The 19,604-nt window shown below is 43.4% G+C and overlaps 1 protein-coding gene across 1 annotated transcript in view; it reads right to left on the bottom strand.

The window, feature by feature from the left end:
* LOC131135543 (contactin-associated protein-like 5) overlaps window positions 1-19,604 on the bottom strand; it is a 67,947-nt gene that overhangs the window by 34,104 nt on the left and 14,239 nt on the right. The window contains exons 4-7 of the mRNA XM_058081577.2: window positions 10,973-11,120; window positions 3,745-3,948; window positions 2,629-2,816; window positions 1,808-1,951 (exon numbers count right to left, since the gene is read on the bottom strand). Coding sequence (XP_057937560.2) covers window positions 1,808-1,951; window positions 2,629-2,816; window positions 3,745-3,948; window positions 10,973-11,120 — 684 coding nt within the window. The remainder of the gene's footprint in view (window positions 1-1,807; window positions 1,952-2,628; window positions 2,817-3,744; window positions 3,949-10,972; window positions 11,121-19,604) is intronic.

Here is a 19,604-nt window from a genome sequence, read left to right as displayed (position 1 = left end):
TGAATATGAGTCATTTAGTACGTGAATAAAATGAGTATCCAGCTAAACTACGTGTACGTTAGTACGCGTTAACACTTCTTCCTCCTTCCTGTCATGTGACATTTCTCCGTCATCAATTGCACTTCTGCCACCTTGTGGCCGTTTTATGACCTCAACTTTCCGGAAGAGTAATGCATCGGTGGAGGGTTGGGTCATCACCTCGTCCGCGCTCCTTGAAGGCATCGTAGCGGCAAAGCTAGCCTCTCTCAAACTTGACTTTGTTGTCGTCAAGGTCGTGTTGCAGAAAAAGGTCCTCTGAATGTGAAAGCCCAGAGAATTCCCAAATCCCACGTGAGCCCACAAAAAACCCCAAGTTCATTTATGGGTTCCCAAACAAAATGAGTTGAATTTAAGCCGGGGGTGGAATCCTGCACGGCGGTGTCCGTGGCGCCGTCGGAGTGTGCGGCGGCGTTATCGCCGGCCGCAGGGCAGCGCGGAGCAATCACAGCTCCTTGACTGGCAATGAGATTCCCCTCCATCAACCTCAGGGAGATTGTCCCATTGAAATTCCATTCCAGCTTCCATCACGGCAGCGCCGCCTCTCCGCTTTTGTTGTCCGTAAAGGACTTTTAATGCTCCAATCACACTTGAAAGGCCGCCGCTTGGCGGGGACCGGCGGCCGGGGGTCAGCGAGGGTCGCCGTCTGATTGCCGGAGAAACGAGGATGCTCCCATCGCTCCAATCGCTCCATCGCCTTGGAAATGATGGACGCTTTAAGGATTTGGCCAGCCAATCTTTGGCTGAAAATTCCAAAATGGGACTACTGGACCTTTCTAATGTCCCAAACGCATGCTTGGGATACGGTAGGGGCGTCCAAACTTTTCCCAATCACGGCCATACGGTGAAAAATGAAAACTCATGTTCCAAAAATGACAACTTCATAAGTGATAAGGATCGTTTTTAAATTTTTTTTTCTGTAATGATGTCATTTACCCTTAAAATATGATCATCATGATCATATGATGTCAATTAGTTTTCCTTTAATTAACTACTAATTAACTATGTTCTTGTAGAAGTACTGCTGATTTTGCATTTCATCATATTTACAATGCACCATGGGCCATTAAAAAAACAGGCACAGCCACAAATGGCCCCCAGGCCCCACTTTGGACACCCCCGGTGTAGGATTTTCACTTCCAAAATCCATGATTTCGTTCCCATGACATGCCTCAAACAACAAATACGTGGAAAATAATATCTCATTAATCATGGATACGGGGCGGCACGGTCGTCGAGTGGTTAGACCAGGGTTCGATTCCACCCTCGGCCATCTCTGTGTGGAGTGTGCATGCGTGGGTTTTCTCCGGGTACTCCGGTTTCCTCCCACATTCCAAAAACATGCTAGGTTAATTAGCCACTCCAAATTGTCCATAGGTATGAATGTGAGTGTGAATGGTTGTTTGTCTATATGTGCCCTGGGATTGGCTGGCCACCAGTCCTCGCCTGAAGACAGCTGGTATAGGCTCCAGCACCCCCCACGACCTTTATGAGGATAAGCGGTAGAAAAAGAATGAATGAATAAAACGATTTTTCCTTAAAAAGCTAACGATGCTGATGACGAGTGAACAAGAGTGGTTCAAGGACAGAACCTTGAGGTGCTCCAAAGTCCAGGATACGGCCATCTTGAAAAAACTGTGAAAATGAGCCAAAAAAACTAAAACCGAACCGTCCATTCACGGTTCTGGTCCTACACCCAGACTGGTTTAGTTGGGTTCTTGCGTAGCGGTGGCGGCCATGTTATTTGCGACAGGAGAGAAAAGCGACTTACCACGCTGTGTATCTGCGGCTTGCGGCGTTTGGCCAGGTCTATGATGTTGATTCCGTTGTAGTACAGGTTCTCCATGCATCCGTGGAAGTTCTTCCTGAGGAACGTGCCGGGCTTTCCGGGAAGCGGGATTCCACCGAAGCTCAGCTGTCGTGATGAGTTGAAGAGAAGAATTTGACATTCCCAAGCGGGTCAGGAGGAAGCCTGACCTCAAGTCATCTTCCGTGAATATGGAAGCCAACCCCCCCCCCCCCCCCCCGCCCTCACTTAGAAGTTGGAAACAAATCCCTCCAGCCGCTTAGCAAAAGGCTTTCCGGGCAGGCAGGCTGCGGCGCTTCCAGCATCCGATTATTAATGGCGTGGCGTTTTCGCTCATTAAAAAGGTAGGCTTTTCAGGAATTGGGCCATTACTTATGCCCGCCCGCTCCAGCGCAGCTGAAACGTCTCTTTTACCAGTTGCGATTTTATCAGCTTTAGCCGGCTAATTAATGCTAGCTGCATGAGCTGAAAGCATTATGTCCGGCTGACTACGTTTAAAAGGAGGCGGCTTTAAAGGGATCCGGAATATGCACTCGGCCGCATGCATAATGCACCAGGAGCGAGGTGTGCGATCCATACTTGATACATTTCCTTGGCTATTAAATGTCGGGAGTCGTGCTTTCTCAGCGGCGCTCCGTAGATGTGGGAAAAAAATGAGCTGGGAGTAGAACGCCGACTATAATTAACCACTCCTCGCCCGCGCGGCGGAGGCCGTGTTCCCGCTTCAAGTGCAATCCTTTTCACGGAGCGCTCCGTGGGGGATTTGGCTCGCCCCGCGACCTCACCTCGTAGTCCACCTCCAGCGAGTGGGCCTCCCCTTGCGTTTGGAAGTGATGCGTGTGGGAGTCCAGCGTCAGGTTGACGTGCTTGTTGATGCGCTCCACGTGCACGGCGTGCCAGTGCTGGTCGTCCAGCAGGCTGCCCACGGTGACGGCCGCGCGGGACAAGCTGCTCGACCTCGGCCGGCTGTCGTCTGGAGAGAACAAGGGGAGGACGCGGGGGGTGGGGGGGGGGTGAGTTGGAAGAGCAGAGGCGAAACCACGCATCACGCCGACGCATGTACCACCCGAGTGACATTTGTGTTGAAGATGCGACGAGCAAACACGGACTACAGATATGCTCCGAGTTTTAGCATCATTACACCGACGGTAACGGTTTCATTCAGTCAACACAATTCCCAATTCCGCTTATCCAAAAGGGAGTCGGAAGAAGCCCGGCTGATTCAATCCCACCCGTGACGCTCCACCCATTTTGCAGCAGTCGCCATACTTTGGTTCAATGTTCAGCAGACTTAAACGGGAACTATTATGCACATTGTGGACTCCTATAGAGCAGTACACAGCAATACCGGCACACAAAGCTTTCTAGTTCTTCCAGAATCTGCACCTATTCAGCTGTATTTCTTTTGTATTTTTAATGTGTTCCACACACGGCCCGCCTCCAGCCACGCCCACTCTGCTGTGGTTGGCCACACTCCCGAGTGTGTAGAATGACTTCCGGTTTGTGTTGCTAATCTTTTTAAAGCTTTCAACATCCAGCCATGTGAGTTGGATCCCCAATCCCATCCGGCAGTAGTCCCAAGTTTCTCAAGAAAAGAGCTTATGTAGTAGCATTAGCATTTTAGCATTAGGTTTTCTGCAGCATCGGTGACGTGTGATGTGTTTTGTGGAACTACCACTGTTTTAAAAAATTGGTAGAGCCACTGGTTGTGGTGGGAAAAGGCTATTAGCTACCCCACGTTCTGTATGCACACTCTATAATGCTACACAGACAAGCGCTTTTGCTCCATGACTTCCACTAAATAAAGACCGTTAGGACACTGGTAAACTGGTGGCTCACTTGATTGACTCCCGCATCGCCGAGGGCAATACATTGGCTAATAAGATGGATGTTGATCTCACCTAAGTTGAGGTAGAGGTCCAGTTTCCCTCGGTGAAGCTCCAGAGTGATGTAGTCTCCTCGCTGGCCCTCCCCGTGCAGCAAGACGCCGTCGGCCCGCTGACTTTTAAACAGCAGCGAGATGACATCTTTCATGGTTGACGTGGACTTCTGGTTGAATCGATACAGCAAAGAGCTTCTGCCGTCAAAGTCGGCCACGTAGGACTCTGACAGGGACACAGACACAACGGTGTGACACCTCAAAACAGGACACATGTTCTCCGTCAAGTCGGACATGCGCATGGCGTGTCATGTACCTGCAGTCAAAGGCAAGTTCATATTTTGGAAAAGGGGAAAACCCTCATTACTGATATTATCTTCCTGTTTTGTCTATTTTTACCCATTTTGCATTTTTAAAAAACATTTTCAAATATTTCAAACTTTGAAATGGTCACCTTTACACTCCTTTAATCCAATATAATAGACATAGTAAGAGAAAATAAGACATAGGAAACCTGTTTAGCAACTTCTAAATACACTTTTAAAACATTATTAGAGCCCTTAAGACATGATATAACACCCCTATAGTCACCTCGACACTCCTACGTATAAGCCAATACAATAGACATAGTAAGAGAAAATAAGACATAGAAAACCTGTTTAGCACTTTCTAACATTATTAGAGCATTAAGACATGACATAACACCCCTATAGTCACCTTGACAATCTTATAAGCCAATATAATAGACATAGTAAGAGAAAATAAGACATCGAAAACATGTTTAGCACCTACAAAATACACTTTTGAAACATTATTAGAGACCTTAACACATGAAATAACACCCCTATAGTCACCTCGACACTCCTATAAGCCAATATAATAGACATAGTAAGAGAAAATAAGACATCGAAAACATGTTTAGCACCTACAAAATACACTTTTGAAACATTATTAGAGACCTTAACACATGAAATAACACCCCTATAGTCACCTCGACACTCCTATAAGCCAATACAATAGACATAGTAAGAGAAAATAAGACATAGAAAACCTGTTTAGCACTTTCTAACATTATTAGAGCATTAAGACATGACATAACACCCCTATAGTCACCTTGACAATCTTATAAGCCAATATAATAGACATAGTAAGAGAAAATAAGACATCGAAAACATGTTTAGCACCTACAAAATACACTTTTGAAACATTATTAGAGACCTTAACACATGAAATAACACCCCTATAGTCACCTCGACACTCCTATAAGCCAATATAATAGACATAGTAAGAGAAAATAAGACATCGAAAACATGTTTAGCACCTACAAAATACACTTTTGAAACATTATTAGAGACCTTAACACATGAAATAACACCCCTATAGTCACCTCGACACTCCTATAAGCCAATACAATAGACATAGTAAGAGAAAATAAGACATAGAAAACCTGTTTAGCACTTTCTAACATTATTAGAGCATTAAGACATGACATAACACCCCTATAGTCACCTTGACAATCTTATAAGCCAATATAATAGACATAGTAAGAGAAAATAAGACATCGAAAACATGTTTAGCACCTACAAAATACACTTTTGAAACATTATTAGAGACCTTAACACATGAAATAACACCCCTATAGTCACCTCAACACTCCTATAAGCCAATATAACAGACATAGTAAGAGAAAATAAAACATAGAAAACCTGTTTAGCACCTTCTAAATACACTTTTTTCACATTAATAGAGCTCTTAAGACATGAAATAACACCCCTATAGTCACCTCGACACTCCTATAAGCCAATACAATAGACATAGTAAGAGAAAATAAGACATAAAAAACCTGTTTAGCACCTTCTAAATACACTTTTTTCACATTAATAGAGCTCTTAAGACATGAAATAACACCCCTATAGTCACCCTGACACTCCTATAAGCCAATATAATAAACATTTGTTCTTTAGTAACAACTGTACCAACATAAACAACACAAAAAGGTGTTGTTTTGCACCCAAATAACAATTTATTTACAAATATAACACCATGAACTATTTACAGTTTTCACATTGGGAACTAGACATGTGCATGTGCATGCGCACGTGCATGTGCACGTGCGCGGATCCACGCGTTGAAGGTGTGAAAGAGTCCAGCCGGTGAAAAATGTCTCCAATATGCTGTGGCTACGAGGCAAAGGAATGGGCCATTATCTGTGTTAATGTTCACATCTCCCCTGCGGGCCGGCGACTAGAAAACCAACGTCAGAAGCCGGCCTCCCTCCCGGAGGTGCACGGCGGCGCAGAGAGGAACACGCCACTCTCGGGCGCGGGCATCTTCCCTCCACCGTCTGCTTTAACTCTGCAGGCCCCTTGTTTGTTTTATGGCGCTCCTGTTTGTTTTGTGATCTGTGAAGCACTTTGTGTAGCCCTGGGCGCTACGGTGTGCTCTATAAATACAAAGTAATGCTATGCAAGACAGTCGAGTGCGCCTGTGGCTCGCCTGCCGCAGTTGGATCTCCACGGAGGGGCGAGAATAAAGAGAGCGACAAACAAGAGATTTTTTTTTTCTTGTACAAGCCGGTTCTTTACAAACCTGAACCGAGCAATCAAAGCGAGCGGCTGGAATGAAGTTCATTGTGCTGTCCGGGGGGGCCTTGTTTACCTAATTAGCATTGTTAGCGGGATTCAAACAGCAAATATCACGGTATCGTTATCTTCCATTGGACCACGCCGACATCAGCGCTAACCATGCTAACAACCTGCATGGGCCCATTGTTAGCATCTTGTGCTAAAGTGATCAAGTCCAACATAACATGTAGCATGCTAACTATGGCTAGTCGGGGTGCGCCAATCCATTGGGCTCCGGTCGGTATACTTTATAACGTCAAGGGGGGGCGCTTTAAAAAGCTTCCATTTATACGGTATTTGGGGGGCGGGCACCTGGCATATTGTATTGTATATTTTTCATATTGTAAAAGTACTTTGTACAAGAAAAAAACCTTGGTCCCCATCGCTAATATAGCCAGCCATTTAGATTTCATCCATGTGATCAAAAAGGCAATTTGACCGAATAAAATGTTAACAAACTAAAAGTTAGCATGCTAACACGTAGCTAAATGGTGCATGTTGTCAAATAGGATTCAATTTGCCGATCAGACAGGATAACACATTAGCAACTTGAGTCGGGTAAGCGCTAAATAACGACGTGTACTATTTCAAAACGGAAACAAATGCTAGCAAGACAGCAACTTGCGTACATGAAGTTCCAATTAGGATGACACATCGTGTCCTGTCATCAGATCCTATTTTAAACTGAATTGTAACGGGACCTGAATGCTAACATGCTAACAGTAACATATAACAACATAACAGTTTGAGCACAGCGAGCTTCCTGTATGAGGCCAACCCATGAGGACTATTTGTTCGATGCTATGGAGACTGGATGAAATGCTAGCATGCTAACAGTAACATATAGCAAGATAGCAACTTGAGAAAAGTGAGCTTCCTGTACGTATAAGGCCAACCCATGAGGATTATACATCCTGTCCTGTTGTTAGATGCTAAGGAGGCGGGATGAAATGTTAGCATGCTAACAGTAACATATAGCAAGATAGCAACTTGAGCAAAGTGAGCTTCCTGTACGTATAAGGCCAACCCATGAGGATTATACATCCTGTCCTGTTGTTAGATGCTAAGGAGATGGGATGAAATGTTAGCATGCTAACAGTAACATATAGCAAGACAGCAACTTGAGCAAAGTGAGCTTCCTGTACGTATAAGGCCAACCCATGAGGATTACACATCCTGTCCTGTTGTTAGCATGCCAACAGTAAGATATAGCAAGATAGCAACTTGAGCACAGCCAGCTAGTACCTGTATAAGGCTAACCCATGAGGATCATACATCCTGTCCTGTTGTTAGCATGCCAACAGTCAGATATAGCAAGATAGCACTTGAGCACAGCCAGCTAGTACCTGTATAAGGCTAACCCATGAGGATCATACATCCTGTCCTGTTGTTAGATGCTAAGGAGACGGGATGAAATGTTAGCATGCTAACAGTAACATATAGAAAGATAGCAACTTCAGCACAGTGAGCTTCCTGTACTTATAAGGCCAACCCATGAGGATTACGCATCCTGTCCTGTTGTTAGCATGCCAACAGTGACATATAGCAAGATAGCAACTTGAGCACAGCCAGCTAGTACCTGTATAAGGCCAACCCATGAGGATCATACATCCTGTCCTGTTGTTAGATGCTAAGGAGACGGGATGAAATGTTAGCATGCTAACAGTGACATATAGCAAGATAGTAACTTGAACACAGCCAGCTAGTACCTGTATAAGGCTAACCCATGAGGATCATACATCCTGTCCCGTTGTTAGCATGCCAACAGTAAGATATAGCAAGGTAGCAACTGGAGCACAATGAGCTAGTACCTGTATAAGGCCAACCCATGAGGATCATACATCCTGTCCTGTTGTTAGATGCTAAGGAGACGGGATGAAATGTTAGCATGCTAACAGTGACATATAGCAAGATAGTAACTTGAACACAGCCAGCTAGTACCTGTATAAGGCCAACCCATGAGCATCATACATCCTGTCCTGTTGTTAGATGCTAAGGAGACGGGATGAAATGTTAGCATGCTAACAGTGACATATAGCAAGATAGCAACTTGAGCAGAGCCAGCGAGCACCTGTATAAGGCTAACCCATGAGGATCATACATCCTGTCCCGTTGTTAGCATGCCAACAGTCAGATATAGCAAGATAGCGAGCGGAGCAGAGGGAGCGCTTAGGCTCTCCCATAGGACGATACATCACATCCCGTACGTCTTTGTTTGAAAGCTTCGCCTGCTGTAGAGCAGACTGTAGCCCGCCTGATAATAATCATAAATAATAACAATAGCCATGTGGAGGCGCACACGGACACACAATGAAGATGACATTTGTGTTTACAAATGTCTTCCCTCTCGGCGTGGCGAAGAAAAGCTCATCACTTCCTGGCTCATCCTTCACATCCTGAACCGTCCAATCGCAGCCGGGTGCCATTTTGGCCGTCACCTTTCCATCATCCTTCTTGCGGGAGACCCCAAAGTGTCGGCGTGGGCCGCAGTCACGAGCTCACGTTACGCTCCATCGTCTTATTATTCCTCACTCTTGACGGCTAAAAGTGATCACCTGAAGCGTATCGCCGCGTTTATGTTTGCGTAACACCGGCGGCGGCGTGTCCGCACGTCGTAAAACTGCTCATTGTGAGATTGCCAGCCACGCTCGCCGCTTTTATAGCCTCGTTTTCAAATGAAAAGACCACTTTTACGTGCTTTTTTACTGATGGCGCCGTTATCACCGAGACGCACCGGACACTTCATTAGGTACGCCAAGAAATGGGCTGTAGCAAAAAGCTAACATCATAATGCTCCAGTTGATGTCCTACAAACGTAAAAACATTATATGATATGTTTTATACTATATTTGAAATAGTTTGATGAGAAGGCCGCACGGTGTTAGCATGTTTAGCATAGGAACATGTTGCCTCCATCTTTAACTGACATGACGATTACCAAAACTAGTAAATAACTCAGTGGCAAGGCGGGAGAGGAAGGAGCAGTTAGTTTGGCGATTATTGACGACGCAATGACCACCCGTGAAGGCCACCATCTTGTGTTAGCCAACAGAGTCATCAAAATAAGACACCAAAAGCTAGCGTGTTAAAAAGCTTTCATTTGACGACACTTGACGGACTGTGGTCAACTTTCATGGCTGTCAAACGGTGTCAAACGGGACGCTGGAGAACACTCACCTGTACAGTATGTGCGTGACTGTCAGCAGGCTACGCTAACAACCTCCAAAAAGCATCCAATCCATCGGATGAGATTAGCAGCCTTTGTTAGCGGTGGAAGACACGGGGTTCGCCAACTGCTCTCTCACTCGGAGCCCACCTAGCCGTTACCAGCGACGTACGCTAACATCCGTAGCCTCCTTAAGTCACTCAATCCACGGCCATTTTGTACGACTTCAAATTGTTCTCAAAGTGACACGCATTCATGGAGAGTGGTGGCATCCACTATTTTTGTCTCTCGTGCAAAAAACGTTTAAAGAAATAGACGTTCGGGTTTATAAAAATATACATACAGTAAAGTCTCGTTATATCGATATCGGTTAAAACGAATTACTACTTATTACGATACTATTTTCATTTCCCGGCAAATTTCTAGTCTTTTATGATATAATTAGCTCCGTTAGTACGATACCCGGTTATTATGATAATCCGGTTACTACGATGCCCTTTTCATCTCCCGCCAGCCAATTTGGTCTGCTTATATCGATACAAAAGCAGCTTAAATCAATCTTTGCTTAAGGATTTCAATACCAAAAAAGAACACGGCCAACGGCTGCTTCCAGTCAACTTTATTTTTCACACTTCCACCACCAGAGTGCAGCACACACACGGTACTTTTTCCGACTCCCGAGAATATCGATATAACGAGACTTTACTGTATTTGGTATTGAACGAGTTAATTACAAATAATAAAGTTGGATTTATGAATGTATTATGAAATTACCAGGGATGCCACAAGACCTGGAGAGAGGAAATTATGAAAAAAAATCTCGTTCAGAAAAAAAAATGTCTAGTGAAATATCTTCTTTATGATAAATAAATAAATAAATAAATAAATAAATAAATAAATAAATAAATAAATAAATAAATAAATAAATAAATAAATAAATAAATAAATAAATAAATAAATAAATAAATAAATAAATCATTCATCTCAACAGAAATTATGCTCAGAAATGCTACAAATGTTTGACAGTACACGTCACAAACAGCAATACCCCAACATTATACAAGTACTGCATTATTACCATATGTCACTACTGTAATAATCGCTCTACAAAAATGTCGACAGTAATACCGTTTAGATCTCGTGCATCGTTTTGTCTCATGAGTTGGATGTCTCGTGACGCTCCAAGTAATTACATATTTTTGGGACTATTCCACTTTCCATGGCACTCCTGGTCAATAGTACTAATTAGTACTAATCATAAATAAACCTGAAAAAAAGGGTTCATTTACCCGGGTGATCGGGATGGCCGGTATGAATTTCACTCATCGGCACAGCATAAGAAACGTTGATCATAATTACATGTCATCTATTTTTAATGTCGCCAGTGCAATTTAGCATCTAAAAAAAAAATCACCTCAAACCCAAAAATTGGCCAGCTAGCAGGTTAGCATGCTACTTACTGTAAGAACAGCCGTACACTTCCACTCTGAGGCCGATCCAGCCACTGGGGTTCCAGTCCAGGGGGACGAAGCGAAGGTACCGAGCCTTCATGGAGTGGGACAGCTTGTTCTGGACAACTCCCTCGGAATTGACGTTCCCGATAAATCTCTGTGGGAATCAGACAGAGCGACGTCAGGCTACGACACGTGGTCGATACTAAGATGAGGCGGCAGAGGCTGAATATGTAAAAGAGCCGGAATAACAAGCACAAGTCTTGTTTCTTGAAGAAGAAAAACAAGCATCAAGGCTAACCTGGGGGCCAGTTCTTCCTTGTGTCTTTGAACTCAACGCGTCTATTCTATTAGGAAGTGACAGATATGAATCATCATGTGGTTCTTTCATATGTCTGCACTCGCACGTCCACTTCGCCTCTTGTCAACACAACACGACGGAGCGCGTTTGCGAGGACTCGTTTGTCTTTTTCATCTCCGGCTGGCAACAAAGCCGAAGGGACGCCGACTGGAAAAAACAAAGACAATGGAGTCTCCGGCAAAGACTAATGATGCTGCTAACTGATTCCAGCCAGGTGACATATTCAATCAAAGGGGGATCGCGTCTGAAAACAAAGACACGGCTCGCAGTCAGACTGCAAAGCAGAGGCAACGCCATTAACCCTTAAGATGCAAAAATGACCTGGTCAGGTTGTTTTCTTGAAATGTTATCATTTCATATTCCAGGTATTCCTCAAAAAACATGTTTTTGATATCATGCCATTATTTGTTAACTTACCTTTTATACATTTTAAGAAATTCTTGTATTAGTGTTACTACTCCAACCTTCCATAAGTGGGTCAAAAATGACCCGGTCAGGTTGTTTTCTTGAAAAATATCTTCATAATGAAAAAAATTTATCATTTCATATTCCAAGTATTCCTCAAAAAACATGTTTTTGATATCATGCCATTCACATTTTAACTTACCTTTTATACATTCTAAGACATTTTTGTTTTTGTGTTACTACCCCAACCTTCCATAAGTGGGTCAAAAATGACCCGGTCAGGTGGTTTTCTTGAAATATCTTCCTAACGAAAAATTGTTATCATTTCATATTCCAGGTATTCCTCAAAAAACATGTTTTTGATATCATGCCATTATTTTTTAACTTACCTTTTTATACATTTTAAGAAATTTTTGTTTTTGTGTTACTACCCCAACCTTCCATAAGTGGGTCAAAAATGATCCGGTCAGGTTGTTTTCTTGAAATATCTTTGTAATGAAAAAATTTTATCATTTCATATTCCAAGTATTCCTCAAAAAACATGTTTTTGATATCATGCCATTCACATTTTTAACTTAAAAATTTAAAGAAATTTTTGTTTTTGTGTTACTACCCCAACCTTCCATAAGTGGGTCAAAAATTTTGGACCCATTGCATTTTCTATGGAATCCAATAGAAACCTTTGATTCTTATCAACCCCTAAATGTAATACTAAATATCATACAAGTGATTATTCCTAACCAAAATGGCAAAATTGTCATAAAAAGGCATTGATTGTAGTATGGGTGATTTTTGATCCACTTATGGAAGAGTGTAGCGTCCCATCACTGGTGCATCTCAGGGTTAAAGACGACAGGCTGCCACTCGCTCCATAATGGAAGACCGGCGTGTCGCCGTTAAGGACAACATCGGGCTTCTTGCCAAGTCTTCCCCGATTTACAGAACGTTCCTCCTCTCTCCAATGGAGACCTAATGTGTTGATTTGTTGCTCTCTGCTTTCGTTTTGAGCGCCTGGCTTCCTCCTCCGCCAAAACAAAAACACTTTTATGGCGCTTATCTTTCCCTCGCAGCACCAGCAGCATTTAGTTGACCACAGAGAAGAAGTCGGTGCTTGAAAACAGGTCAGACGTCTGAACTACACCTACCGCTACACGTGCTGATTGGCGAAGCTCAGCATGGCCGCCGTGTTGGTCTTTTTCATTGTCAACGGTTGTCGGGGATATGAAAATAACAAATGCTGCGGTACAGTACGGTAATCAAACCAAAGTCAGCATCCTGGGACATCAGAATGGCGCTATGATGGCTAGCAAACTGGAATTAACAGTAGAACATGAAAGACTTCCAGGTTTTAGGTTTAAGTTGAGCAGAAAGAGGCTTGCTCAAGAAGCCAAATTAGGAAAACCCTTTGCAGCCTAACCAAGGACCCCTGATCCAAGGACACTTAGCCACAAGAGAAGTAAGCCAGGGCTGAAAAACTGATAGAACCCCACAGGGACTAATCCCCAGATTGCCAAACTAAGGAGCTCAACAAAGAACTCGTCACTAAACAAACCATTTGGAGCTTAAGCACCTAAGGACCATCCTTGGACTTTAGTGCCGAAAGAAACCTATGGACCTATCTCTGTGGTCCTTCAGCAACTAAGACCAAGACACCAGACAAAAACCCTGCCAATGAATGAACCGCATGAGAACCAAGCAGGGTTCCTAAAACCGGAGAAGTAACATCAGGTCTTGGACTTAGAAAACCCTGTGGAGTCCAACCTAACCAATCTGGGTTCTCTTTGCTTTGGAAACCAATCTAGTTTCTGTAGAAGCAAGATGGGGCCTTGCCACAGAACAGACCACGTGGGTCCTGATACCTTTGGGAGCAAGATTAGAACTTTCCTCTAACAAAGCTTCATGGGGTTGAACATGGGGTTCCTTTGACGAAAGAAGCCAGAAGCAAACTAGACCTTTGCTGCGGAACGCACCGACTGGGCTCTCGGTTTCAGGGCCTAACCTCTGGGTGCTAAAGAAACTAACTTCCTGGAGACGTATGCAAGCCGGGGCCCTGCCATTGAACGCACCATCCGGCTACCAACCTGCAGAGGAGATCTGCCGCAGAAACAATCCAAAGCCCTGCCTTGCCTCTGGAGAGTCAAGCGGAGTTCTTGCCGGCGGCTAAACAAGCTAAGACCAAGGCCTGGGCTCAAACCACGTGAAGGAAACATGGAGCGAGCTGAGTGGAAAAATCATTGTTGCGGCAGCGTCCGTCCTCAGGGTCCAAAGTCATATGTCAGACCACAGCCAGGCAATAAAGAACCTCATAACCTTTTTTCTTCTTTCCAAGGGGAGCCCAAGTACGTTAGGTCCACGGTGGACTGTTTATTGTATCCAGGATGGGGGGGTGGAGGTGTGGGAGGGGGGGGGGGTGGAGGTGTGGAGCAATGAGGATGATAGAAGGCGGTTGAACAGGAGTTCAATGGGGAAGAAAGTTCAAGAGTAAATTCAACAACAGAGGAAGCTACTAGACCTCCTTTTCTTTCACTTCCTGTACGACCAACAGTCAAATGTGCCCCTTCCCGTCTAGTCTCCAGTGGGTTCTTTCATTTTCACTTCTTATAGGACAATGGTCACATGTACCCATACCTGTCTAGTACGTATATAGTGTGTTCTTTTATTTTCACTTTCTACTGGAGGAGTGGTCACAGGTTCCCATACCTGTCTAGTACGTATATATATAGCGTGTTCTTTTATTTTCACTTTCTACTGGAGGAGTGGTCACATGTACCCATACCTGTCTAGTACGTATATATATAGTGTGTTCTTTTATTTTCACTTTCTACTGGAGGAATGGTCACATGTACCCATACCTGTCTAGTACATATATATATATAGTGTGTTCTTTTATTTTCACTTTCTACTGGAGGAGTGGTCACATGTACCCATACCTGTCTAGTCTATAGCGTGTTCTTTTATTTTCACTTTCTACTGGAGGAGTGGTCACATGTACCCATACCTGTCTAGTACGTATATAGCGTGTTCTTTTATTTTCACTTTCTACTGGAGGAGTGGTCACAGGTTCCCATACCCGTCTAGTACACATATATATATATAGCGTGTTCTTTTATTTTCACTTTCTACTGGAGGAGTGGTCACAGGTTCCCATACCCGTCTAGTACGAATATATATAGTGTGTTCTTTTATTTTCACTTTCTACTGGAGGAGTGGTCACATGTACCCATACCTGTCTAGTACGTATATAGCGTGTTCTTTTATTTTCACTTTCTACTGGAGGAGTGGTCACAGGTTCCCATACCCGTCTAGTACGTATATATATAGTGTGTTCTTTTATTTTCACTTTCTACTGGAGGAGTGGTCACATGTACTCATACCTGTCTAGTACATATATAGCATGTTCTTTTATTTATTGCTTGACTTCTTTTTACACTTATATGGCAGTTATGGCACGTGATGATGCAACAGTGATGGCCACATTCCAGATCAATTAGCTTCCGTTATTTCCTGCGTGGAAAATGAGTGTAGAAACATAAACGTTTGTCTTGAGAAGGTTTAGTTGTTGTTGAATTGGCCTTATTTGACACTAATGGCGGTTCAGTGTTAGCTCCGCTACGGCGGCCCCCCGGGGAAGAGCGTGCGACTCCTGGCAAGGTCATGAAATCCCAGCTCTCAGCCTCCCTCAGGCTCTCCAAGCGCGGCCGGTGACGTGTTGGAACGCGGCCCGCAGCGCCAGTCGCCGGCAGCATCGGGGAGCGTTCCCGTGTGACTTTCTCCCAATAAATAACACGTGGAAAAGTCATCCCCGGCGAGCGGCGGGGCGGGAATGAGGATGGAAGAGGTTACGTCTGTCTCGGCCTCACGAGGGCCCCCCCTGCCCCCCCCAAGGATAATCTTCAGCACCCCCAGGCGTTTTTTTCCACACTTTGTCACGTCACCCTGCCGCAACCAACACGTCCTTTTCTTCTGTTCTTCCCAACAGCAGGCGTCACGGAGCGGGACTGTTGCTGTGGAATACTAACGGCTGCTAGATAAGTTGGGGGCTACTGCAGTTACCGGAACAGACGGCTTCATTAGCTCCTTTATATTTCCCATCGGGGGGGTTGGGGGGGGGGTGGAAAGACAGCCTTCATCTTGACTCCAACAAGGAGAAGAAAAAGAAGCATCGAGACGACCTGCCTACTGTTGCTTTTGGCTTGTTTTCATTCAAAGCGACGCCTGGAAATGTACGGTAGTATCGATACCGAGGGTAGTACCCGTACTTTCACAAACGTGCGTGTTTGGAAAAATTATTTTTTCTTTTATTTGTGTTTATGTTGCGGTTTAGTTGTTTAGATATTGGAGTAAAAGCAGAAAAGTGTCTCTAAATGTCTCTAAATGTAAATACAGACATGGCATGATATCAAGACAGTATATGCCTTGACATTTTTGCTGCTGAGCGCTACGTTGCTAGGTGCTAGCATGCTACCTGTTATCATGTTAGCATTTTAGCATATAGAGGCTCTAAACACAAATACAGACATGGCATGATATCGGGACACTATAGAACTGCTTGGACATTTTTTTTTGCTGAGCGCTATCTTGCTAGGTGCTAGCATGCTACCTGTTATCATGTTAGCATTTTAGCATATGTCCTCATGTCTCTAAATGCAAATACAGACATGGCATAATATCGGGACACTGTAGAACTGCTTGGACATTTTTGTTGCTGAGCGCTATCTTGCTAGGTGCTAGCATGCTACCTGTTATCATGTTAGCATTTTAGCATATGGTGGCTCTAAATGTAAATACAGACATGGCATGATATCGGGACACTATAGAACTGCTTGGACATTTTTGTTGCTGAGCGCTATCTTGCTAGGTGCTAGCATGCTACCTGTTATCATGTTAGCATTTTAGCATATGTCCTCATGTCTCTAAACGCAAATACAGACGTGGCATGATATCGAGACAGTATAGAACTGCTTGGACATTTTTGGTGCTGAGTGCTATCTTGCTAGGTGCTAGCATGCTACCTGTTATCATGTTAGCATTTTAGTATAATTTTGTCATGTCTACCCACAAATACAGACATAGCATGAGGGACACTACAGACCTGCTTGGGTACTTTTAGTGCTATCTTGTGAGGAGCTAAAATGCTAACTGTTAGCATGTGTACAGCTTAAAGAGCGTGCACTCTGTAGTCTGGAAATGATGTTATTTATTTAAAAGATTTTGTTTGATACACAACAGTCACAAATAAAGTATTCAATCGTATAGCGCACAACACACGCTGCTAGCGAGTATTGCACTCGCTCGCGCCCCGCCTGTCCCCACTAGGACAAAGAGACTGAATGACTGACAGGTCATTCATTCAGACAGGGCATCCAACGTGCCCATGTGTGGAGACGGATGCAAGGACTGAAGCCTCTTGTCATCCAGCCCGTTTGGTAGACGGAGGGAAGGAAAGCCGTCCAGTCTTTAATGGCCGCCGCTTCACTGGGAGCAGAAACGGGCGTCCAAAATGTCTTGCTAGGAAGAACAATGGAGCCATTCGGCAGCCTGATTGATTGGTTGACGGTCAAAGCTTTTACTTGAAATATTTATTTCTTTTAACTTTTATACGAGCCAAAAGAGATCCCTCATAAACCGAGAGCACTTAAACGCACTGCAAAAAGTGCATCTTTGACATTTCGGCCTTTAGATAACGCTGTAAAAGGATTTCAATAACCTTCAGGACAAACTTATTCATCAATCAATCAGCAAAATAGCCATTTTCAAATGCTGCTGCAACCTTTAGCCTTTATTATGGAGCTCATTTTCTCACGCAGGTCATTTGGCGCCGCATTAGCTGGGAGTGGCGATAAGCGGCGAGGTGGGGGCCATCTCATTAGCGCCCCTTTGTTCACCTCCTCGCCGGCAGCTTTTACCTATTTTAGCCGTGATGTCCAAAGTGTCCTCTTTTTTGTGGCCGTTTTTAACCGTCACATTTAAGAAATATTAGCTCAAAACAACAACAAAAAATCTGCAAAAATGAATCGATAAAGTCAATATTTTAAGAAAAAAATATTAAACTATGGAGAAAGAAAATCCTAACATTATGGGGACTAATAATGCCATTAAAAAACAATAAAGCTGAAATATTAAATTATTATTAATATTTATTCTAAATTAATATATAATTTTATTATATACTTCATATTATTTTATTTTATTAATTATAATATTATATATTAATATTAATATGTATTAAATATATGTTATTTTTTATGATAATATTACAAGAAACAGCACAGAAATAATGTTGTCATTTTTTAATTTTATTCTTGGGGATTAAGCTGTAATATTACGGGAATAAAGTCATGAGTTAGGAGGAGAAAATTAGCTGAGATTATCAATGAAGAAAGTTGAAATATTTTGAAAATGACCAAAACATAAAAGTGACAAAAGTCTTTTTCCCCGTATTGCAAAGTTCGTAACGACGCTCGCACGCGAGGCTACGTCCTGCGCCCTCAGCGGCACCAACGATATGACATGTTGACATGTGACAACGTGAGCAGGAAGCTGTTAGGATGTCCTCGCCCGGATGTCGCCTTCCGAGAGGTTTTGACACAAGCGTTGGCGACGTATCGTCAGCAAAGGCACGTACGTACTTTCACAACTTTCAATTTACGTCATTTGAAACCTTTAGGGAAGGACGGGCTCACGCTTCTCTTTTATTGCTGACTATTTTAATATTGCTACCACAATCAAAAATGTTAGTAGCATGAATGTGAAACGTTAAAGAAATATGTTGAATGTTATGATGAACAAACAAAACAACAAATAAAGTTATTGTGGGGGAAAAGTTATAATCTTATGACAATAAAGTGAAAATAAAGTCACAATATTAAGACAAAGTGTCTGCGTGTGTTCATAAAATGCTACTATGCTAATGTTAGCATGCTAACAATTCTAACGTTATCATATAAAAGCTAGCATGGTCATAAAAAAGGCAGAAAATGCTACTAAGCTAATGTAAGCATGCTAACAATGCTAACACTAACCAGTAAAAACTAGCATGATAGCGTTTGCGTTTGTTGGCATAACTTAATACTCACAAAAGTGGGAGAAAATGCCACCAGGCTAATGTAAGCATGCTAACAATGCTAACACTAACCAGTAAAAGCTAGCATGATAGCGTTTGCGTATGTTTGCATGTCTTAATACTCACAAAAGTGGGAGAAAATGCCACCAGGCTAAAGTAAGCACGCTAACAATGCTAACACTAACCAGTAAAAGTTAGCATGATAGCATTTACGTATATTTGCATATCTTAATACTCACAAAAGTGGGAGAAGATTCCACCATGCTAATGTAAGCACGCTAATAATGCTAACACTGACCAGTAAAAGTTAGCATGACAGCTCTAAGTGTGAAAATGTCAACAAACGTGACCTACGATGACATACAACACGTAATAATTACACCGATGAGTTCATTTGAAGCATTAGCTGAACTTTTAACATCGACATTCCGGCATTTAACTCGCATTTTAGCACCAAAATCATGCTAGGTTAGCCCAGAAAAAACTTATTGCTCCGGCACCAGGATAGCTGGCAGAGCTTCAAGTCGTGTAGCGAAGCCTGCCAATGACCTTTAAACGTCCTGCGTCCCCCTCCCCAAGCGTGTCTCCGCGCCAGTTAGCCACTGTCGGCTAAGCTAGCCGCTTGGATCGCCCCGCATGGCTTCCACAAAAACACAACAGAAGTTATTCAACACGGGGCAAAGGAGAGGCGGCCATCGGTTAATCAACTTGGTCATGGCGCCGTCGGCCAATTACAGCGCCGCTAATGTGATTGACGGGTGAAAAACAAGACTGGACCGGCTCGTTAGCGCGTCCTGACAGAAGTGGGACAC

Source organism: Doryrhamphus excisus, linkage group LG12 (genome assembly GCF_037039965.1).
Source record: "Doryrhamphus excisus strain RoL-2023G ecotype Guam linkage group LG12, RoL_Dexc_Guam_v1.1, whole genome shotgun sequence".
Classification (NCBI taxonomy): Eukaryota; Metazoa; Chordata; class Actinopteri; order Syngnathiformes; family Syngnathidae; genus Doryrhamphus; species Doryrhamphus excisus.
This window is presented reverse-complemented; position numbering and strand designations above follow the sequence as displayed.